Raw genomic sequence first — 24,495 nt, 5'->3', positions numbered from 1 at the left:
TCCCCGACAGGGATCGAAAACCACTACGGGAACATCCGAATCGCGAGAGCGGCGCGTCTCGCTACAGCTATGCATCACCCTCGCCCACACTCGACCTCTTCAAATTTTTCCAGTATCCGATAACGAGCACTTGTCTCGTCGAGAATTAGCGCAATTACCGAACCTCTTCTAACGCTCGTATGCTCTACTCTCGAATTAGCGTATCGAGCTGCTTTTGTATTTTTTTTTTTTTTGTTTCTTTCTTTTTATCGTGAAACTTTGATTTGAGGGGGGGGGGGGGAGGGTTGCAGCTAGATGGACCAAAGGTGTCGAGACGGATCGAGAATTATTTATAGCAGTTTCAGTTTCAGCGCATCGTCATGCCAATCCGAGGGGACACTTACCTGGGTCCAACTATTGCAAGATCGATGCCAAGCTGGACCCTGCAGCCGAAGAAGGAAGAAAGAAAAAACGGGAGGAATATTATTGGGACGGTCGTAATGATTTTATTGTTCGGTCGCTTCGCAATTCCAGACGGGATCACGATCGAGTGCCAAACTCGATGCTTTCTTCGACACAGACGAAATGTTTTCTTCTCGAGTGTCTCTTGGCACGCGTTTCAAGCAACGCGAAACGGAAATAAACCGTGAGCGCATAGCATCGATGACTCTGTTCTGCAAAATGCCCTTTTCGCTTCGTGAAAATTCTTTAGTTTTACTTTTTTCCTCCACACAGCCAGTATGTGTCGTTAACCCAGTTTTGGCAAATTGTAGAAATAGCGCTGGCGCTATTTTTGTCCATTCAGACGTGTGCCAAAAACTCAATACTGCCTGTCCAGTACGTCGCCTAAAGAGAGAGAAACATTGAATTTTTATTGTTTTTCTTTTAGCTCAACTATCATTTTGCACATTTAATATTTATCGGTTTGTTTCTGGATTAAAATTTGCTAGAAACGAATTTGGTGAAAAAACAGCTGTTGAAGGGGTAAAGAGGAAAAATAAATCGTTCACTGGCTGCAATCACGGAACAACAAAGATTTCATGGATTTGAGATACGACTGATTTCGAAATTATTAATTTTACACGACTGAATTAGATTGAACAAATAATTAGTGCTGGTTGGTTTATTGCAACGACATTTGCGCCAGTAATATATGATCTGATGATAGAAAAACGACCTAATTTTAAGAAAAGATTAATATTTTTTTATTCAACTTACGCGTTTTACTAAAGATAGTGGCGCATTCGTCGTTAAGCGAAAATTAGAAAAATCCTCTTTTAGCCAATTTTATTTCACACTAGAATATATGAAATAAGATTGTTGCAAAGGTCCAACTGAAATTGATATTTTTTTGAGTCGTGCCGTTATTGCAGCCAGTGCGCGAAATGTTAGATATATAGGAATGTGTATTAAATGTATTTGGTATGTTTTTAAGATTGGAGATGGGAGAGACAAGCGTTTTATTGGCCTCCCATCTTTTTGAATGAGGAAAACGTACAGGGACAGCAAGGTATTTATTTCTAAAGAGAGATAAACACAAGAGGAGTATAGCAACCGTAGCTTAGCCGTTTATTACAGAATATAGTGTGTTTATTACAGAGTAATAAATATATAGCTCTCCCTGTACGTAATAAATGCTTATTAGTTGGAATAATAATGTCTTCTTATCTATAGATTTATTAGAATTGAAAACCAAGCGAGTCTGCTACTTTCTTAAAGATGGCGGAGAACGATTTAGCACATTAGAACACGTGCATTCTAAATTTCTATTTTTCACTGAACTTGTTATGTCCATTATTTTTTTTTCTTTATTTCTTATAACTTTTCATTATTTCAGTCCTGAGCGTGATTTGTTTAGATAACTGTAAGGATTCTCCTGCATAACGTAGGATCCTAACGTGTGAGAAACCATAAATCTATGTATATATTTTATTTATGTTAAGACGAGAATATATTTATTTGTTCCCGTCAACGGAAAATGCAACAAAACTATCAGAAGCTTTTTATATACGCTAAAACTCTACACCTCATTGGTAACAAGCTGACTCCTAAATTATCCGGTTATTGTAGTAAAATATTCCTGCTGGTACTATCTACAATAGTTTTGTTGCATATCTCTCGTCATGGTCGGCTTATATTACTCCTCAATGCGATATATTATATAAATATATAAATTATATACATATGTTATATAATTATATATAGATTTCTTGCTTAAATAAGGAAATCTTTCTTAATAACATTTGAGTCTGAATTCAAAGTAAGTATTGTGTAATACCTTCTATCGCGAAGTCAGCTACATAATTATAATATCTTAGGTTAAATTTGATAAACAATATAACAGTATTAAATATTCCGTTAAAACCACAATATGGCTTTCAAGATGTCGATCGCCATATTCTTACAATAAACGCTTAATAATATAATTATAGTATGTATATATCATGAGTTTACACATCTCTGACATGTTTATAAATGCATTGATAAATACTAAATTCAACATTTGCAATAATCTTTTCTTTCTCTTATTGTCAAGGCATATAGATGGCATAAAAAAAGGAGGAGAAAGAATATACGTACAGTACAAGACAATGCTATTTATCGAAAAAATAAGAATCGTAGAAGATTATTTTCTACATTATCGAGGATCGTTTTGTCTCTTCCAATCAACTATTTTAAGAATTATATCGTAAACTCGTCAATTTGCCTATTAAAGTATCAAGGAGGAATGATCAGTTCTGAAAGCGATGGCTTTCGAACAAAATTGAAAAACTACTTTTATAGAAGAATTAAGGAAAACACGGTCGTATTAACTCTTTATCAACCCCTATACAGAATCATGATTATTATTCTTACTCGTATGATTATTATTTCCATAAACATTATCATTATCATGAATTTTCTCGTTCGTTTCTCAGTGAACTCGAAACAAGATTTAGCTGGTAATTTTCATCTAACGCACGCTTTCATTATTTCTGTTTAATATATTATATGTATATATGTATATATCATTATATTTTCGACAATTGTCGATTATTTACAGTTATATAAAAATATCTTGTATTTTATGTTTGCAGACAAAGAACACCTGCGAGAATTGCAGTGATAGATATATGTAATATTTATATAGAGATAGATCAGATGGTTTGGTTTCTGCTGATATTACCTTTTTCTTTTTCTCTCTTGTTATATCATACATGTTCACATATCATATGTATATATTTATCCAGTAATGTTTTTGGTAAAATGATTATCTGTTTCTGTCTCACCGATCGGTTCGAGCACTGAATCCCCCCTCCCTCCCTCCCCCCCCCCCCCAACCCCTAACCCTTTTTTTCTAAAATCCCCTAAAAGCGTATGAAATTTTTACTACATCAACTTTTTCTCTTAATTCTGCAAGAGTTCCTCGGAAGCATTTTGCATGCCCCTAGGTATGATAATCTTGCAAAGAATCACTCTAAGCACCTCGTGAGTCTTGAGAATTAAGCAACTTGAATTGTTTTTTTTTTAAATAACGCGAGATTTTCTCTCCTATCCTCCTGGAAGGTATCCCTGTGCGAGCCACTATAGTCTCTTCATGTCGACGACGACGACGACGACGACGACGACGATGACGAGGATGACGAGGATGACGAAGAGCACGAGGAGGACGAGGTCGTTCTACCGTTCTTCCCAGACGAACTTCTCTCGTGGCGACTTCTCAACGGCGACGGAACTTCATCCTCCATGCGCTCCACTTTTTTGTTTATAAATAAACGGGATCTCTGACGTTAGAGCAGATTCAGCGCGGTAGTGGCGGGGGCGTGCGAGTGCCTTGATCGATTGCGGATAAGCGAAGAAACACAGAGCCGGCCAAAAATTTAATCTGTGCAAATGAACAACAAAAGTGGAAATTAATAATAAAGGGTAAAGAAGGGGTGAGGGATTCTTAGCTTAAATGATTATGCCTATATAGATATGAAATACAGCTTTGATTCTTGTTTTCTCTGTTTTTCGGAACTTTATGTACCTAAAAATAGACGTTTTTATTTATTCGTTACACAAACTCCCATATACGACAAACAATTGGTAAATTTTCGTTTAGAAAGGACTAGAATTTTCGTCTTACTCGTTCTTAGCCAATTGTCGAATTAGAAGAAAAGCATCAGAGGATAATGCATTTCGTTTATACGCAAGATAAGCGATAAGTATAGTATATGTCGGGCATTCGTTGGTTAGCCAGCGAAATGTCACGTGATGAGCTCTAGCCAATCACGGGGAGTCCCTAGTAGCAAGGATATCCAGAGGACATCCTGAGTATACGAGCGAGACGTCTGGATGTCCCCAGAACGTTCCTAGGATGTTCCATGATTTTTCGCGAATGATTCTAGCGTTTCTCCGGTGATTGGCTAGTGAGATCTGAGCGTAGCGATTTTATTGTTGCAATTATAATTACAGTAATCGTAATCGTAATCGTGGTTGTACGGCGGTAGGAGGGATGCAGTGTTGGGGGCCGGGCAGGGTGTATGCCTGGGTCAGGCGAGTTCGTTGCTGTCCGGGAAGAGGTCGCGCGCGTCGAGGCAAGCCGCCAGATCGAGAACCATGTGGTGTAGGCTAGGATGCTCTAGAACATCCGTATCCGGTAGAGGGGGATGGCAGCGCGGTCGTTGCTGTCGACCTCGGAACGAACGATGCAGGTGCAATACCACATCGCAAAACACGTAACGAACCAGCAACAATCGCAGAAAATCGTCCCCGAAAAATTGCAGCACGCTGCTTTCTGAAACACAGTAAAGACCTAACCTTAAAATTTGTACAAATCTACATATACATACACTATACTTTATATAATTCTCAAAACGTTCGTATACTTTAAAGAAACGCACAGAGAAAGTTTTCTACAGCAATCCTCTTTACCTTGTCACTTGTCTAAAGACTGTGTTGCTTAACAAATGCGAGCTTTGGAAGATTTTCCTCTTTCAAGTTTCGCAGCTCACGCGGCATTAATCAAGAAAGGGAAAGGCGCTTTGTCTCTCGAAGAGTGTAAAGGCAAAAAACTTAAAAAAAAAAAAAAAGAAGCAAAGGTAAGAAGGGAAGATCGCTGGACCAGTGATAAACACGTGTGTATACTTGGAGCATATAATACTCGTCGTTTATTCTTGTATCGATTAAACGAGAGGAGGAGACTCAGAGCGAGGAAAGGATGGAGCATAATAAAAGTTATAGAAGAAGAGTATATAAAATATTGGGAATATGAAAGTAGAGTGCTTACCACATCGAGATCTGAGGACGAGTTGGCTGGCCTCGTTGAGGAATCGCTCGATGTAACGCTGGCAGCGCTCCCAATGGTGAACGGCGAGGCTGCCGACGTTGCAGATAAGGCAAAAGGCGGCGAGGGGTGCGTGGAGGAAGAGAGTGAAGAGGCTTCCGCCATGCCGAAGATCCCTCAGACTCGACGGGGTGTCTTGAGGGGACATCAGCACCATCAGCGGTTGCCCGAAGTAACGTGGAATCTGCTGGAACACGAAACTATTCTCGGAGTCGACAACCACGAACAGCGGCTTCCTGGTGAACGGGTACAGATCTCCAGGGTAGAGGCAGTGGGGCTCCTTTGCTCCGCTTGGCCTCTTTCCGTGTTCCGGATCTCGTTTACTGCACGTAGACACTCCACCCAGGTCGTACCCCACTGCAACATGCAAGTCCATCAACATCGCGCGATCCCGGTTCACCAGACCATCAATCTGGTACCAATAAATTTACAGCACCACGTTAACCGTACTACGCGGGGATAAAACCCGCCTTTTACACGGACCAAATAGGATTAGCGGCCTATAAAACTGACCGAGAGGCTAACGTTCTTCGGCTCGATCGAGCGGATGATTCGATTTTGCCCCGAGGACTCCATGCACTTCCGGTTCACGCTTCGATTTTACGTGTTGAAACTCTGCGAAGCTTCTGTTTCTTTTTTTTTTCTTTATTATTAGTGGCGAAGCTAGGATCCAACGATATCGCGACGATCGACCTCGCGGCAGTACAGAAATCACGTGTTTTTCCTATCGATTCTCGTACAACGGAGGGAGCAATAATTACGGGCGAAATGAAGCAACGATCCGCAACGGGAACTACTGCAAAAGCTAGTGGTTCTTTTTTTAGACCGACGAAGATCTTTGTGTTTGGGAACATATATCGACAAACGATATTGGGTATTCTCGAAAATAAATGAGTTTCTCGCACGGCTGACCTGTATCACACAGGCGAGGAATAGAATTTCGTTTAAAGATAGCGAAAAGAGGAGAATTGGGCCATTGATTTTTATGCGGTTCATAACTCTTCCAATTCTCTTGGTTCTACTCGATGCGCCACTTGTTGCACGTGTGCGAAATTCGTTTTCCAATCGTGTGCTTCGAGCTACGTTTTGCGTATAATTTTATGTAGAGGAAGGAATAAGATGCGTCTTTGATACTCACTTTCTTCGGGGTGTTCGACGGTGGAGAAGCAGCCATCGGCGGAGAGGTACAGGAGTAAGGCGCCATTGGCAGGCAGTTCTTTGAATCCACTGGCGAGGAAAACCTGTACTTGGCTGTAGGTAGGTTTGTACAGTAGATACTTATGAGGGTTGTCCCTCCGGGGTGCCCCGTTTTCAGCCCCCGGATAGTGTCCCGGCCTGAAGGGCATTCTTCCGGCTGGAGAGGTATCGTGGAGGTGGTTGGGATCGTCCCTGGGCTCTCTCTCGAGAGTCTGCAGCATCCTGAACATGTCCATGGACAACTCACTGAACTTCACCTGGTCTGCGCAATTGCCGACTATGAGGATCTCTTGGAGAGATAGGCACATGGGTGGAGAACGCTCGACAGGTGGACACGTGGTTGGTCCAAGCCTGTGAGTAAGGACGACCGGATTCGAGTCCGAGTGGAGAACTCCAACGGCCGATTCGGCCTTGACGAAAGCCTTGATTTCGTCGAGGACCAAATTCCACTCGACCTGGTCGTCCGGATTGTAGGTGCTGGTGTAGTCTGCTATTTGGGCATCCAGCTCCTGCACCAGCTCCCTCACCAACTTCATACGGTTAAGCAGCAGACAGACCACGATGAAACGCGCATAGTACCTCAGCTTCTTCACCATTAAATCGCTCCTGTCCTCCTTGGCCGCCCTACTGTAATAGGCACGACCCCTGATGGCCGCGTAGAACGAGTAAGCCTCGTGCAGATAACTGGTCTCGCTCGTCCTCAAGTAGTAATGGTAATACAGCTGGCCAATCTTCGAGGCTATCTCGCCGATCTGCCATCTCTTCAGGCCATACTTCGTGTCCAGTATCGCCCTGCGAACCACGAATCATCCGAGGCTCTCTTTTTAGGAGGTAATTAGAGATTAGGAGAGAAGAAAACAGAAAAGCTGACAGGCTTAGGGGTGGATATAATTTAATCTGTGGCTCGACGACAACGAGATTACGGGTTCCCGTATTACAGGATTACAAGACCAATCCAACGAAGCAGAATCAATATCGTGTTATGACTGCAATATCGTTTTGCACGGGGTGCAGCCAGGTATGAATTTGCGAGGGTCGAGGCTAAATTGGAATAAAAGCGGGGAGGGTGGATCGTGGAGGGTGTGTGCGTTTATCTGAGAGAAGGAGAGAGAAAGCGAGATTTAGGAGGGAGGAACTGTCTGCGGTAGCGATGATCCACGAGGACCTAGTCACGTGGCATGACGTTCGAAGGAACCGAAATATGAACTGGAATCCCTTCGTGAACGAAAAACTTCGACTCGATTTACCATGAATGAAGAGGGATATTGGACACCGACAGCGATAACTCACGCGAGTTAAAAAAAACTGGGAAATATCGCGAGGAAGACAGAGAGTTCAGTGGACTTCCGGTTTAACCGGAAGAAGGTGGAGGAATCGTTGCGTTTTATCGAATGATGAAAACAAGCTAGGTTTGTTGTCATTCGCTGATTGCGAGACGAGGGGATTGACACTGTAGATATATGAGTGGAGAAAGATAAGCTGCGTGTGACTAAAGCCAGACAGAATGTATATATAGATATAGAGCTAATGTAGCAGCAGGATTTAGGGTGTTTCAAAAGTAAATCGTGGTGGAGCTGACCTGTGTTGCTGCTGGAACTTCCAGAGCTTCGTGTAGATGTCGAAGGTGCGCCCGAAGTATCCCTGCCATTGTTTGTGCCCGTATTGGGGAAGGTCGCGCAGTCCGTTAAACAGCTGCTTGCTCTTCTCCAGGAGATGGCAGAATTCCAGGACGACTTTGTGCTCGTGGTCGTCCATACTAGCCATCATGACCATCTTTTCGGCGATGTAGCCACTGGCTGGACGCCCTTTCCTCGTTCGCGGTGGCCAGCGTGATGGCGCCTGCCGATTTCGCCACCCTGCGCGTACTACGCGCCACCCAATCAATACTACCCTGCATCAGGGGGCGCTACGGAGCCGCCACTTGCCGAGGACTCCCTCTCCAAAATCCCCTTCCTCATCGGTATTGCCACATACACCCTCTTCTGTCTCTCTCCCTCTTTCGCAATCTGCTCTTCCCCTCTCCCTTCTCAACCCTCCTTGATAAACGCCTATCCCTTCTACCGTAATCTGCCTTACCGTGCAGTTGTTGACCAACGGTCGGCAAGGTAGGTCCCTTCGGTACTATTTTTATTTTTATCAAGCTTCGGTTAACGAAAATACTACATTCCCTTACCCCCTTAAAGAATTTTTCCTACCATCGATATAGTCAGCTCCTTTGAAGCTGAATCGTATGCTTTTGAAGTTGGAAGCACTACCGTTTTTTATAGATTTTATAAACGATTCGCGGTTTGATTCGCTTGAAGAATTTGTTCTCTTCTTGATTATTAAAATTCTTGGACTCGTATGCCATGAAGAAGTCGTAGTTGCTGCAGCCCTTGGCGACGATTAATTAAACTGATAAGCCGCCGTTTGAAGCTGCTGTGTAGGGTCACGCGTTAAGGGAAAATCGCAACTCAGCATTGTGGTTAAAATAAAACCACTCTATCTACGAGATAAAATGATTTTTTCAGGCAATAAAATAATTTGCATTAATTTTCATCGAGTCAGCTTACTCCAAAATGAAAAATTGATTTATGAAAGCACTCAGCATGATTGCTTTTCACCCTGCACCAAGATTTTACGACGATGGCTACTGATGATACCTCGGAACTGATTAGATTCGAATTAGGAAAAATAAAAATACGTTTGTCAGTCCTTTGACTTTCTATATTTTTATATTTTAGGGAATTTAATGAAAACCCGAGGTTTATTTCTAGTCAACATTGAAATTCGTCGGTTGGAACTTGTCTCGTATCTGACGCTGATGTTGGCGAGGATCCGGCTGAGCTGAAAACGAGCTACGCCATAGAGACTTCCGTAAGCGGTCAAATATGCACTGGGTCATTATACTTGCATACTTGGCTGAGCTGGACGTAGGTGAACGTGGAAGAGGTAGGAGGTAGAACGTGGCCAGCGCCAACTTACCTAGTTTTACCTGTATACGAGCAGCGTTCACGAGGAGCTGGCACGCGAGCCTGATTGACTTGTAGATGAGGCGAAGCTCGGCCGATATAAACCCTCAAAACACCCTCTACCGCCCCCTCCCTTCTTCCAGTGGACACCTTAAAATTTCCAAAGCTATGTTCGGAACACAAGAAAAAAAAAGCTTCAAAATGTTCAGGCGTCCATTTGATTTTCTTTTACGCGCGATAATTGACGGACTAGCGATGCAAGTGGGCGAGAGAGAAGAGCCTGAAAGAGTTTAGGGCGATTTTTACCATGACTCAGAGTTTCTTAATGATTGGTGGGGTTGATGGGATTTTCGAGGCCATGAATGGGGCCCGCAAGGAGCAGACGTTTATGGAGTGTAGACTATGGACAGGCGATCATATCGGATCGTTAACTGATATTAATAGCAGGGTGCGGTGATATCCTCCCCTTTTAACCCCAGCAATCCCCAATATCTCTCTCTCTCTCTCTCGCTCTCTCTCTCTCTCGCTCTCTCTCTCTCTCGCTCTCTCTTCGTGTCAAACTTCGGCGCTCTTCGCCTAATTGCAGCGAATTGGCACTTCAACCGAGTCCTCGTATACTCAATAAAAACAAAAACATAAAAATCAATTGTTTACAAAGAAAAGGCGGCGAAATTGTTGAAGATGAAAGTTGAAGGAGATTTGGTTATTTGACTTCGCCATTAAGCGAGGAGGATTTTGGTGACGAGGGTGCTGGTTGAGGGGAAGGGGGTGCAAGTGAGGAAAGCCTCAGGAAACTCTAACTCACCGGCGAAGGGGCTACACACAATCCCCTCCCGTCGAGTCCCGAGCTCGGTTGCTTCTGAACATTAACCGTGCACATACAGGGTGTTTGCAGTGGCATTATCGATCAAAGGTGTTGAAAAAAGAGCCGTTGGATCACGTTCTAACCACATTTAGGAAACGTCTGCCTTTAAATCACCAAGTTTCGCGATAAAATATGCTTTTGTCTTTGAGAAACATTCCACGGAAGCTTTGTGTTTCTTTTACTCAAACGAGATCGAGGCAGAATGCACAGGCAAGGGACGGAATAACGAAGGTTATAATTGAAAGCATACGAATTCGAGGGAGGCTGGCGCCTCGTGCGAAATCGCACGAATAAATGTGTCCACGTATCTGATCTGCTTCAGCAGCAATAACGAAGGCGCGACACGGGAGTCACGTGCCAGCAGGGTACACGAGTATCCCATGTGAGCCCCCGGTGACATTGGTGAATATCAAGATCTCTGGCCTCGATAAACCTTATCGTGCGTTTCGTTAACCAATATACCATCGGGAACGCACGCCCTGACAGTTGATTATTCTGTCAAATGTAATAAGAAACACGGCTGTTACACAAATCCTAGTCGAGTTATTGTTATATGTACAAATCTCCTGCAAAATTTTATATTTCGGGCTGTGGAGATCTCCTCTCGTCGGAAGATTATTTTCTTAGATTTTCTGGGAAGCAGATAGCGTGGAGTGATTTTTCAGGTAAGGTTAGATGGTGGAGGATAGAGAATCGAAGAGGGAAGAGAGCGTAGGAGGGTTGTCAGTTGTGCATGTGTGTTCTGGGCATAGTAGAGTGAGAGAGATCCACCCTGGGGATGATCCCGCCTCTAAGGAGTCGGTGGGGGTGCTTCCTCCCCCTTTTAGGGGGGTTACACCGGCCTGGCGCAGGCTCCGATGCAGCCAATCGTAGCTACGCCACTGATAACGCCGTTCTCTGCCAAATGTGCGTCCGGCGCGAGTCCGCCACGGTGGTCCACGCGTTAACAAACTCTGATCTGCCGCTAAGGCAGCCAACCCTCCGACGCTTTAGCCACTATCCGCTCAAACTCCTAAACCTCCTTCGCGTCCTTCCTCCAAAAATCACCCGAAGGAACAAACCCTCGAGAACGTAGAGAAAGTATCGCGGAAAGATATTATTTTTCGCTTCACCGAAAGTTCCTCCAAGTGTGCTTTCTATGCTGAAGTATATCACTCGGAAACTAATTCGATCTCGTTTCGACCAATGACCGTTTGAGAAGTGCATTCAACCGAAACTGAAGTGACGAACAATCGGATTCCTTGCTCATTAATGGTGAATAATCGCTCGGACCTTCGCTTCTTCTTATTCCTCTTGTGTTCCGAGAAAATTGTGAGACCGGAAACGAACTTGGAGTGACCTAACCGGGAGCTTTGGAATTCGCAAAAGTGCTGGACACGTCACGCCAGGCTGGTCCCCGTGCTCCAGGTTGGTAAATAATTTGTTCTTTCTTCTCTTTATTGGTACTGTTATTATTATTACAAAGAGGTAACAAAACACGACAAAATAGATAGATAGAGAGAGAGAGAGCAGCGAAGAATTTGTTAAATCTCTTTTTACTTTCTCTCGTCCACTGGAACATTGGTAACGCATATTATACACGTGATAAACTACGCAGCTTAAAATGGAGCGTTAGAGTTCGCAGTTAAGAAGATATACAGTATACGCGCGCGGGAGAAAGATTCTTTATGGTTTCCGCTGAAAAACCGCCCATGCTTCACGAGCTCCAATCGATACTTTTAATTGCGACCGAATCTTTGCTATTTTCTCGCGAGGAAAAAATGAACACGGTGTCGTCTGAATAACGGCTGAGAATCACGAATGACCGAGGTCCGCTCGAATTTATAAAGCCACGATTTAACAATAAACTTATGTCGATCGATAAACGTTTAAAAATATTTCTTCCCTCATCCTCTAAATTCTAATTAAACACAAATTTGATAGATGGAGAGGGAGACGCGATTAATAATTCGAAAAACTTTACTCCTGGATGGGTTATCGATAGCCGAGAGTGGATGGGACTGAAGAAGAGCCGAGATCCAAGTTGGCTGAGTGCATTTAAGTAGTTTTTGTGTGCGTGGATGTGCGTGTGGAGTTTGTATAGATATTTGCAAGTGTGAGAGAGAGAGAGAACGAGTGTGAGTTTAGACGAGGTAGGCAGAGGGGCTTCCGGCGAGCTTTAACAGAGTAACAGAGTGATGTAATGAGGCCCGGAAGCAGGCAATTTGCTGCCCGCGCCCGCGCCACGCTAGTCGCAGTTGCGCGAGACAACCTGCCCGCAGACTACCTTCTTTCTTCTTTATCCCGTCGAGGATTCTCGATATCAACCCGTTTTACTTCTGCGAAACGCGTTGCTCCAATCCCGTCGCTTCCGCTATCATCGACCTTCGCCTCCTCCGCAATCACAAACTTTCCTAAAACGCTCTTGAACGCACGGAGTCTCTCCCCTTGGATCCTCGGTATCAGTCATTGGCAACAATCATCGTTTACCGATTTTCCAATTTTCCCTTTCACTCGGACCGTTTTAATTCCTCGCGAGTGTGCAAAGTGCTCGTTATCGTCCATCTTTGTGTGCACCAAAGTCTGAAACTTTACCGAAATATTATTTCATAGTCGAACTTTTTCTCCGAATTCTTTATGTTAATCATTTACGTATCAATGATTTTTAACTGATTTTACGATCTTCAATTTTCTCCCGGAGAATTTTAATCCTCGCGTGTGGGCAAAGTGTTCATTATCGTCGATCTTTGTGGTCTCTAAAAATACAAACTCTTTTAGAACATTATTAAAAACAGACTTGTTTTCCTCAATCCTTTATATTAATCATTCACACGAATTATCATTAACCTATTTTGCAATTTTTATTTTTCTCCCGAAGAGTTTTAATCTTCGCGCGTGTGAAAAGTGTTTGTTATATAATTGACCTTTGTGTATCTTTAAATTGAAGATTCTTCCAAAACTCCATTAAACATGCAGACTCTTCTTCGATCCTTCATACGAGTCATTCACACGGACCATCGTTAAGCGATGTTTTAATTACAATTTTTCTCCCGGAGCGTTGTAATCCCTCGCGTGTGTGCAAAGTGTTCACGGACGTGAAATATTAAGCGCGAGCGATGAATCCAAGTGGTACCAAAGAATCGAGGCAGCAGTGATTGGAGACGCGTGACGTGCGACGAGTTATTTTTCGACTGTGCGTTATTTTATTCCTCCGCTGCATCGCAGTCCGGCGTTCTCGTGCCGTCATAACAGTTTTCTGATGGAATTGACCTCAATACACTAGGGGTATCCGGAGAGATGCGAACGAATCCACCATAATCAGCAATGATTTTCAATCTTCTCTTGCAGATTTCTTGACAATCTTCAAAATCTTCGTCGTTCGATCGCGAGATCAACCGGTTAGTGTCGTTGCTTGGTCCCACCATAATACTTGCTTGGACCTTAAAACCAATAAACATATATATATATATATAGACAAAGAGAATTGATTGGAAAATCACCGTACCGATTAATAACGTATGGCCAGGATGACGAATCATTCGGCTGAAAAAATAATTAACGTTATGCATCCATGGAGGAAATGGCAGATTTTACAGATCGACCGGAAGTCGCCACGTGGCAGTCCACAATAACGACTGAGCCCATTGGTACTTCAAAATGCATCTTGCTGAATCAAAAATACACTTTTGATAATTATAAACTATACAACGAGCAGAGAGATAACAGACTAAAATTAAATTTAGATTCGAGAAGATGGGGAACGATGACGTTTCACCTTTAAACCTGTACATTTTGTAAGAATGGCTTATCCAGGGATCTCATGAAAATTCCAGTTTGAATTGGCCAAGTCACTATCACTTCTCGAGTTATGATGAGCGTGATAAGAACGAGGCCGCATCGACAAAATGTAAATCGCATTTGCCATATACTCTGCACCGAATCGATTAAGGAGCCTCGGTACGGGAAAACTTTGCAGAAATAAATATCCTAATTACGATACTCCGGAAATGGAAAATCTGGCGATCTACGTGTTCGTAAAGGAAAAATCGTTAATTTGACAAAATATGCCGAAACGAGGGAGATAAATATTGCACGAGTTTCGTTACACCTGCTGCTACAGTGGATTGCCCATCATTAGTGCTGCGTGGACATATGCTAATTATGCAAACGGATACTATACGTTTGCCAATTGACTTCCTGCCCATTATGCGTATCATTCCGGCTGCTTGTTAACGCCATTAGTTATACATTATTGTTGTTAGGAAAGAGAATAATCGTGGCAGAAAATAATAAAATCCGGTGAAAAATCAGTGGACTCTCTCTCTCTGGACAGAGGGTGGATCGAGAGAATTAAGGGGGTGAGATAACCAAACCCCTATATATATATATATATATATATACACACTGCATATGTATAGAGTGGTCCGCCTAAGAGAGTGGAATTTTCGTGGGTGTCGGGATACTAATGGAAGTAATTTGTTTTGTTTCGCAGGGGCTCTTTGGTGATGTACGATAGCGCCAGCTGTTCGTACGCAGGTGCGCTCGAATTAAAGGGAGCTTCCGGCGGTGGAGCCGCGGCAGTAGCGGCGGGGGTGACCGCAGCCGCGAGCGGCGTCAAGCAGGAAAACTGGCCGTATCGCGGCTTGACCTGCGGCAGCACCTTTCAGCGGCTCAAGGAGAGCGTCGACAAGGCCAAGCAGGCTCTCGTCGATCGTGGAGGATACCTCGCTGGTGCCTTCTCCCCACCCCCGCGCGCAAACTCTACCGCCATTTCACCCACAGCATCCATCACCGGTGAGTCTCGTTCCCTCAATTTTTTTCATTCTTATCTTCTTGCGCCTCGAACCTGGAGGTCGATGACCTTTACGCTTGATTTTCGCAACTTTTGTTCTTATTATTATTATAACGAGACCCGCGGGACGAGGCGTGTATTCCTTGTCGAGAGCCGGCTAAATCGTCGGGCCAATGGGGTGGCAGTATTTTCGCGACTGGGAAGACCCGATTTGAAATGAGAGAGAGAGAGAGAGAGAGAGTTCCTCGAGAACGGACCTCGTTAGAGAAATAAACTGCGAGAAATAATGAGGTTCCTCGCGCTGGACTCTTTTGCCAAGAGTCGATTATTGTTGCTATATATACGGAGGAAGAAAAAAGAGCGAGCGATATAATTTGTCAGTGGTGACCGGGCGCGATACCGGCGTGGCTGGCTGTTGCTTTTCTGGCTCCTCGTCGATTTCCGATTGTTTTTTTAAAGCGCCGGTCGCCCGGCACATTAATTACCCGAGGCAGCGTAAATCACGTTATCTACCGCCTCTGTAGACGCGGGGGCGGTGGGGTGGTGAGGACGAAGAGGGAGGAAGGGGTTTGCACGGTTGCCGTTTCGAAAACTTGGACAAGCGGGGCGAGCAAAACTCGCCAGCACGACCGCACCAATATCCTCCTTCGGATTTACCGCTTTATCGTCCACTCCTCCTTATTCAATCTTCGTCGATCGATGCGACACCCAATTTTCTCACCATGTTGCTATAATAATCGCCGTTGAAATCTGTCTTCGCTGCAGATTTATCGCAATTATTTCGCTCGGAGGAAGGCGTGTTTCGGCAGAGCTTTAATGGGGGTGTGGGAAAAAAAGGGGGAGGAGGTGAGAGTATATATATATATATATATAAGATGCTAGGTGGAAACTCTCAAAGTTTCGATGAGGTACGCTCGGTAGGTTTACGACAAGATGGTGGGTCGATGATGGCGTCGGAAAACGCGAGAGAGTGAGAGAGCAAAGGGGGAAGGGGGGTGGGAGAGACCCCTCCAGTCTCTCCCGATGTTACGAGGGGTTTGGAGTTAGCCGGGAGCGTATCCATGACGACCGACCGCCCCGCGAATCACCCCCTCCTCTTTCCTGGATCCCGCTGGATGCTCCGCATCCCTCCACACCCTATCTCCTATCTCTTATCCTCTCTCTCCCCCCTTTCATCCCTCAACCCTCTTATGTTAGCTGTTCCTCCGTATCTCACGTCCTTCTCCAAACTCTCTCTCTCTTTCTCTGACTCATCGTCTCGGAGTTTTCGTCCTTCTCACTTTCCGCCATCTTGGCCTCTCTTCATCTCACGATTCTATCCCATTCCTATACAACCCACGAGTCTCTTTTCATCCCCCCCCCCCTCCCCCCAGAACGCATGACTACTCGCAGATCTTAAATCCAACTCGACTTCCACACACCTGCACACACTTATGCGAGATCGCTGGTCCGTAACTGGATGCTTTTAAGGCTACGGGAAATATTTGAAAGTTTGCTCCCGCAGCTATCGTCTCGACAAAAACACCGAGAATATAGTATCAGATGCTCACTTTTGAAACTCGTCTTTGGATAAGATTTTAAACTAGTAAGGTTTCTTTTTATGATTATGGCAGAGACAGAGAAAAAGAGAGAAATACGTACGCGATAGTTTGAAAGCGTGAATTCCAAAGGGACGATTTGTACTCGTCACACGTGGATTATTTATCTGTATATATATATATATATATATATATATAGTATACAGTCTGAAGAGAAAACTATTCGGGACATGCCTTAGTCTTGTAAGACTCGAAGCGGCTGGTGTCTAGGGTGGCACACGAGCCACGCCCTAACTGCTTTCCCCATTCAATGCTCGTTAGATTTGCACAGGTTCGATATGAACGTCTTGAAAAACAACCCAGGATGCACCAGTTAACCTCGCCTTGGTATTCCTAGAAAAAAAATAATCTTTACTTACTATATATTAAAAAAACAACGCAAATATATTCATGAGTCTCGTGTAATTGGATATCCTGAATTTTGGTTAGCAAGCATAATATTTGTCCCAACAATGTATACCTTGTTTACTTTGGTAATTGATGTTGAAGCTTGTATACACGTGTCACCGTGTTTGTAGCACACAGAAAAAGGGTGTCATTCTCTATAGTCTGCGAAACAGGATCAGTCGAGATAGAAGTATTTACGAAGTAAAGCGAGGCATTTTCCGAGAACTAATTAAGTCATCTAAAAGATGGAAAGGAAGAGAGAAAGAAATAACGGAAGCGAGATAGGAATTAATCGGTGCGTGTCTATATGGATAAATGCTCGTATGAATCAATCTCCTTTGTACACGTCAAGTCTCGCGTAGGACAGAAGCTGCTAACGGTATCAGCGACGCGTTGATAATTGCCGGTATCGGTTAACCCAGGGGGTGGATATGGGTCTCGAACACCCTCGGCAATACTTTTTCCAAGCCTCCGGCTCCTCCTTGCCCGCGTGATCCCTTTTGCCCTTCGCCCGGCAACTTTTGCGCGCCCCTTCGCTTCCGCTCCCGTCACCACCGACACAAACGACCAAACTACCACCAGTCCATTTCGTTACATCGCCAAAAGCTCTGCGAATGACGAAATACCAGCTGCCAGATCGGCGACCCTCGCGCCAGTAACTGTCTGCTGCGAAAAAATTCAGCGAAATAAATGGAAGAAAAATCCAGTAAGAGGGTCCATGCTCGCTGAGATGACCCCGGATTTCCGCTCGAAATCCCGCGGAATACTCGATGAACTCGTTGCTTTTATAATCTGCATAGGCGTCCACAGGGACCGATAAAGTCTTCAAAATTCTCTGCCTTTTCTCCTGCTCTTTAGATGTGAATATAAGAGCTACATTATTTATAAAATGTCTCGTAGAATATTATACACGAGTACTCTCGTGTATGTTTATATATATATATATATATATATAATTATACGAGAAGTAGATAGAATTTATCAAAAAAATCCGTACCTTTGTGATAATAACAGAGATACGCGTGTTCTTGCATACGTTCAAGGTCATTCCAAGCAACGACCCATGCGCATATACAATTGTAGAAATCGAGTGGAAAGCGAGTAATAATTATTAGGGAGGGTTTTGAATGGATCGAATGATCCCGGCGCGTTTCGTTGGGTGAGCGCCGAATTTTTCCCACTGTTTGTCGTTTCTTTTCCCGTGGAGAGAGTTCGGGTCGAGTGATCCGATCGGTATTCTCCGGGTAGCTGCAGCAGCGCGAGTTATGTCTTTCGGCTCCTACGACTCGTGTGGCTCTTTGCAAAGGCCGTGACTAATCATGATAGTTCCGCTCGGGAACGGCGGGGACACACGACTCTCAGTTCCGCTTCCGGCGCGTGCTGCCACGAGCTGAAAATGGGAAGGGGGCCGCGCGCAGCCACCAGCACGAACGAACCCCATACGAGAGCCCCGTATAGTCCCCGTACACCCTCCCGTGCAATTATTGCGCTTTCCAACAAAGCCCGCTCTGCCCTCTTATCTTCTCGATTCGTCTATCTCTATCTTTCTTCCATATACTTCTCCCTGTATATACGTATCTCTCTTGTTATCTCTCTTCATGTATATGTATATATATAGCTACGTGTACCTCTCCCCCCCCCCCTCCCTCCCCTTCATACACTTGCAACCATCCTCCTCCAGCAAACTTGAGCGTTTTGTCTTCTTCTCGTTACCCTTTGTATTTTACAAATGACTATATTTGCATTTCTCCATATATCTTCCCGAAAGCGTTACTACTCATTTTACAACAGCAAACCCATTTAGCGTTGGATTATAAGGGAGCTACGCCATTTTGGATCCTAGCCATTTAAGCTTATGCCGGCAGCGTAGAGGCCGATCGAGGCAACACTTTAGACTTTTTCCTGACATTAATTTTTCTTCTCGAAAGCGAGAGAGGCCTTTCGGCGGAGGGCTCTTGTGCAGGGCGATAGTGCTCGGCGCTCGCCTGCCAGCCCTACGAAAGAATCATTATTCATCCTCGCGCGACCTATGGTCCACCCACCAGAGTCGTGAAATAACCTCGTTAAATTACTAACTGCTCCGCACCGTGTGCCGTTATCGTGCGAAAAGGGGAGGTGGAGAGCCGGAAGGGCCGTGGAAAGAAGAAAAGTTATACCCCCGTGACTCGACGAAAATCTTCAGCCCCCACTCGCGTTTCGACTTTGCCTTCTTCCTCCTAAACCCGAAGCGTCTTTCCATCCGCTTTTTACTCGTTTCATTTGCATCCTGCTACTTTCATTCCGATGCGTGGATATCATTTCTTTGTAGTCCTGTGTAATCGATCGGAGTGCGAAAGCTCCGGCGTGAATTGCTCCGTCGGAAAGATTCCCACTCGAGATAATGTGGAGAACGTGGTGTTTTTATCGGTTGAGGGGTCAGCGAGACTATTCTGGTAAGGTCGGATCTCTCTTTCAGGACCCGCAATTTTCACCCTAGGAGCAGCGGTGCAGATCAATACTAAAACCGACTTAGGGCATGGCTGAAACACACCATTGTGTTTTCACGATCTTTGGCTAGATGGCAGTATCTCACACTCTCGTACTTCGTCCTTCGGTTTAAACTATATCTATATATCTGCAAAGTATTTGGAAATTTCTCGGAAAATCTTTATGTCATTTACGAGTCGGTGAAATTTACTAAATTCATCAATTCTGTAAATATGCTATACCTGTCAAGCAGTTGGATTAGATAAATAAGTGACGTCGATTATCCGGAATGACATAACCTAAATACAAACCCTCGTGTATCGGCGATATTATTGACATTCGGAGGGGTAAAAAATTGAGGAAAATCAATCAGTTGTTTAACGACGAGGAACATTTGGAGCAATAAGGAAGGCATCACGCCTAATAAGGATAGGTTTTGATCATGTAGCGATGAATCTGCAAAAGTCCTGGAGGGATCTCGTTACAGGAGAGAAGAGAAAGGGGAAGGGTCTGGCATAGAAGAAAGTCATTAGCCAGTTAATCATGCGTTATCGTGTGTGCTTAATGTTCCGTCAATGAAGGAGTGACTGGGGGGGATTCGGAAGGGAAACCAGCCCTTCGTAGCCTTTCTTGGCTCCCAGTCAATATTGTCGGCGTGCACCGCAGCGTGAGCAACAGATCACGCTCGCACAACTCCCTCGTAGTTCACCTTTTCCTTTATGTCACGTCAGGAAGCCCTCTTCTTTCCGGACTAATGGATCCACTGAAGATCTCTGGCGTCACGCTTAAGGAATCTACCCCCTCCACCACCCCTATAGGCCCATTTGCGAATCATCGATCAAGTTCCAGAGTTCTCACCGTACCCATTGTCATTGTGAGACCAGTGTCAAAGTGTTGTGTGGTATCGATTTCAAGGACGATCGATACTTTGCAATGATTGGCGATGATCTTAACGATGGATCTCTGTTGGGGAATCGCAATTCTAGGGGAAAAAAGCTCCTTTTTCTATCACCAAAATATGCCCATTTGCGAATCATTGATTGAGTTCCAGACTTCTCCCCAAATCCTTTGTCATCGTTAAATCAGAGTCATCGTGTCGTAGTATTGATTTCAGGATCTACCGGTAGATCGCAATATTCGTCAAGGATGCATTTAGCGAATCTTTGTTGGCGAATTGCAATTTTATAAAATAAAACCTCTCCCCTCTTCTACCCCACCCCCAGTGTGCCCATTCGCGAATCATCGATCAAGTTCCAAAGTTCTCACACATGTACTCATTGTCATCGGGAACCCAGTGTCAACAGGACGTAGCATGAGATCCAAGATCGATCGATAGATCGCTGTGATCGTCGATGATCTTTTCGGTAGATTTCAGTTGGCGAATCGCAATTCCATAAAAAGCGTGTTTCCTCGAGATCCATCGGTCATTCGCGAGTCAAAGGAAATATAGAGAAAATGCAGTTGACGAGCATAGAGAAGGAGGAAGGACAGCAAGAAAAGAAGGGATTGGGGTGGAGAGGAGGAAGGATGGTGCGGAAGCTACGACGATCGGTGTTTGTGGCGTCCGCCGACGTCCCGGCCGCCGACAAAAAGGCGAGAGAATTTCCTGAAATCCTTTCTGAGGGTCTGATTGCCATCATTATCGTGGAGTGGGTAGTAGTAGCACGGCATCGAGGGCTGCCAGGGGTGGTCGCCTCGCCTGGAACGGAGTGAAGTGCACTGGAGTAGAGGGTGGACTTTGGAGGGGGAAGGACTAGTAGCAAAGAGACAGATATATAATGTCTAACGATTGAAGGAGATTTTGAAAACTCGAAGAATATTATATTCTGTGGATGGAAGTTATGGAAAACACGCGAAGGAAATATTTAAGAAACGAAGAGAGGGGAGAAAATAATTTGTTGAGAGAAAGAATTGTGGAGGGAGAGCTGTGTGTGGATGAGGTGGAGGGAGGGAGATAGACGAAGGGTTGAAAAGGGAGGACAATCAGTGGTATTCAGTCGAAGCTGAAAACTGGTAGGCCAGGCATTACCAATTGTTGAGATGACGACTACAAGGGTTGCCACTTTTGCCAGAGGATAGACCACCACCCATGCATATTCACGTTCGAGTTTTTTCCTTTTCTCACAGCAGGAAACTTTTCGAGTGTAAATGCATGTATATATATCGCTGCTAATATCAACCTCTTGCCCAAATCCAAAGACCCCGTAAGCTGCGATTGAGATAATAGTTATGGTACACTCGGAGCGTCGCTTTAATATTAAAGTGGTCCTTTTTAATGATTCTTTTTCTCGGCTATGCCGGTGAAACGGGAACGAGGAAGCAATCACCGCAGCTGTTACCGGCGACACGGTGTAATGTCACAAGGAAATGAACGTTCCCCGAGCACGCAGCGCTCATTCAGAAGGTTCTTGAGAAAGAAAACCCTGACCTCGACTCGTAGTTCTCCTGCTGCGGAGTGGGGAGAGTGGTGCCTTTAGACCACTATCCATAACGCAGATTAATGATCCGGATGGACCTTGAGCCCCGCGCGAAAATCGAAACAGGACGAGTTATCCGAATCGCGGAGCGTCCTTCATCTCCGAAAATCCAGAATTTTCGTTCTTCCTAGAAGAGCAAGGTGTAGGGTTGTTGAAAAAAAAAACAAAAAAATAGAAAATTGGAGGGATAATTTGGTATATCGAAGCAGCTGCGGGGACAGCGGAGCATCCTGCGTGAAGCTATGCAACGTGATGCGACGCGATGCTATGCGGCGTTACGTGATGTGGGCCTTCGACTTTGCCCGACTCGATTCGCGTGGCGGCGGCTGATCGATGCGTCGCCATGACGACGCTTCCGCCGCCAGTCATCCAGCTACCACCCCACACCACTCCAACACGCTCTACCACGCCGTTTGTTACCAAGCCATTGCCGACACTGCCATGGGGCCACCATGGCCACCGATTCTCGCTACCGCGCCAGCCACAGAATCGTCCACCCACGTCAGGATCTCTCTCTCTCTCTCTCTCTCTGTCTACCCCCTCCCCACTCCCCCTTCCACCCACCAGCCATCATCTCGCTCGATCCAAGTCGACCCCTACAAATACCTCTCTCATCCACTCGGTCATCCTTCAATCCCTCGCCACACGAGACTTTCCTCGAAGAACTCTACAATTATATATATATATATATATATAAATATCGAGGCTCGAGTAAATCGAGTGAAAAAGAAGCACACCGATAGTTGCCCTATAGGATTCCCACCGTCCGACTATATTATTGACTCTCACTACTGATTTTCTCTACTTATTAGCGTGAGACGCAGTGGAAAATGAGGATTCCGCTGGCCTTCCGCCGCACGGGCTAATCGGCTCTTCCTCCGAAGCTGCAATCTCTCGACGACACGGTCTCAAGGGCGACGAAATTATTCGAGGCCTGTATTGTTCTAGGTTGGATAGGTAAATGGAGAGAGCGATGCGATCGCGGAGTGAATTTACAGCGGGCTAATCGTGGCCGGCGTTGTCGGTCAGTTGGTGGGCGCACGATGTAAATAATCGTTTATTGATTAACTGTTTGACTGCGCAAGTCGAGTTAAGTATGGCTAATCTGCGATTTGTAACGCCCCCACTCCCGAGGGTTGCGCCCCCGCCCGTCTCGTGGGAAGGGGTGGTTTTCCCCTCGTCACGTATTTTCGCCCCTGCTACCCTCCTAGCGGTAACACGGAATTAATATCTCGCGAGTTAGCGCCCCCTTTTCAACCCCCTCGACGGCCGTAAAACGGAAATGAGCGCGCGGATGCCTGTGCACTGTACCCTCCTCCACCCCCCCCCCCCCCCCGCCGCCTCACCGTACCATTTCACCAAGCCATCGCCCCTCAGCCCCCTTCTTCGTCCAAACGGCCTCGCTTTTCCAGTTTCTCTATCTATGCCCCTCTTCGCCACCACCTTTCCACGCTCTTTTTGGCCAACCCGACTCGAGCGATATTTAGCAAGTTTTCAAACGAGATTCCTAATTAGTCGCGAGGGTCCTCCGCTGATTTTCAGAAAATTCCTCAAGATGGCGGAAATCCAGTGGTTTTACGCATTTAATCTCTCGGAGATTCGGATAGCTCGAAACGGATATCCGTTTGGCACACGAACAAAAGTGCCGTGCCATTTGGTCCGGCGCTCGGTTCTAGGGTTATGCAAATCAGTAATAATTAGGCTGGATATATGAAGCGTGGAGGAATGACACATAAGCACTGTGAAACTTTAGGGGTTGTACAAGCCAGCCTTTGTTTGAGTTTGCCACTGCGTTCTTTCGTAACGTAATTAATGGGCTTTGCTTTTCGCTTCACGATCGCGCACCCTACTAGCGACGCTATCTCTGCAAATCCACTTTGTGGCCAGTCGAGTTTACACTGTTCAAGAATTCCTTTCTTCCAACATTGTGTATAATATTCACCCCGATGAAATTCACTAATTAAAATCCTCGTGTATTATCTCTCTTCTAATAAATATGCATCAGTAGTGTGTTTGTTAATAATTAATTACCTTTAATTATCTTCTAAAAAATTCAACACTCTTTCTTGGCACGATTACACAAACGTAACCTCGATTCGCAAAATCACATACTGGATTCTTGTAATTATATTCTTCCTTTGCAAATATAAACATGTAAGTATTGGACGGCTAACCTTGCGTACACTTAAAGCGAAGGATGGTGTGCCAGTGTCACGTGCAGATTAGCAAACATGCCACTGAAATCTGGCACAAGTACGTACAACTTTAAAATCCTTCTGGAAACTCCTGCTAGGACCTTCCACTTTTAAATCTCGTATAATAATCTTTTCTGAAAGAACCTTAAATATAATTTTCGTTGATCTTGCGTGAAACCAAACGCAGGACGATAATGAAATAATCGGTGAGGTTAGGTTGGGTCTCGTGTGGATTATCGGTAGATTTTTCGTGGAGGATAGCATTGTGAGGCAAATATAGGCAGGGAGTAGCTGAAATCTA

General features: G+C 44.8%; 2 protein-coding genes across 5 annotated transcripts in view; one reads left to right on the top strand and one right to left on the bottom strand.

The window, feature by feature from the left end:
• Nucleotides 1-1,374: 1,374 nt before the first annotated feature.
• On the bottom strand, nucleotides 1,375-8,327 carry LOC136772320 (protein SCAI). Its single transcript, XM_066725217.1, has 5 exons — nucleotides 8,064-8,327; nucleotides 6,426-7,276; nucleotides 5,231-5,644; nucleotides 4,415-4,738; nucleotides 1,375-3,844 (listed from the first exon to the last, which is right to left on the bottom strand). Exons 1-4 carry the CDS (start codon nucleotides 8,255-8,257, stop codon nucleotides 4,494-4,496), a joined length of 1,704 nt encoding a protein of 567 aa, XP_066581314.1. The 5' UTR covers nucleotides 8,258-8,327; the 3' UTR covers nucleotides 1,375-3,844; nucleotides 4,415-4,493.
• A 2,932-nt stretch (nucleotides 8,328-11,259) lies between these two features.
• The window catches only part of Ets65A (DNA-binding protein D-ETS-3), a 28,939-nt gene continuing 15,703 nt past the window's right edge, over nucleotides 11,260-24,495 (top strand). For 2 of the 4 annotated variants that reach the window (XR_010822565.1, XM_066726560.1), the window contains exons 1-2: nucleotides 12,562-14,637; nucleotides 14,772-15,073. Coding sequence is in view for 3 of the 4 variants with exons in the window: in XM_066726560.1 (XP_066582657.1) it covers nucleotides 14,785-15,073 (289 nt within the window). In the remaining variant the exon portion in view is untranslated. Of the gene's footprint in view, nucleotides 11,708-12,561; nucleotides 14,638-14,771; nucleotides 15,074-24,495 lie in introns of those variants that run through there. The other 2 variants (XM_066726561.1, XM_066726562.1) reach the window with 2 other exon arrangements.

Source organism: Prorops nasuta, unplaced genomic scaffold, assembly GCF_024137725.1.
Source record: "Prorops nasuta isolate Cenicafe-Biocafe unplaced genomic scaffold, Cenicafe_Pnas_1.2 PNAS00004, whole genome shotgun sequence".
NCBI classification, from domain to species: Eukaryota; Metazoa; Arthropoda; class Insecta; order Hymenoptera; family Bethylidae; genus Prorops; species Prorops nasuta.
The sequence above is the reverse complement of the archived record's forward strand: the minus strand, read 5'-3'. Positions and strand labels throughout refer to the sequence as shown.

Coding starts and splice junctions, on each gene's coding strand:
- LOC136772320 (XM_066725217.1), bottom strand. CDS start 8,257: ATGGTCATGATGGCTAGTATGGACGACCACGAGCACAAAGTCGTCCTG. Junction 7,277..8,063: donor AAGTTCCAGCAGCAACACAG/GTCAGCTCCACC, acceptor CGTGGTTCGCAG/GGCGATACTGGACACGAAGT. Junction 5,645..6,425: donor CGTCGAACACCCCGAAGAAA/GTGAGTATCAAA, acceptor TGCATGTTGCAG/TGGGGTACGACCTGGGTGGA.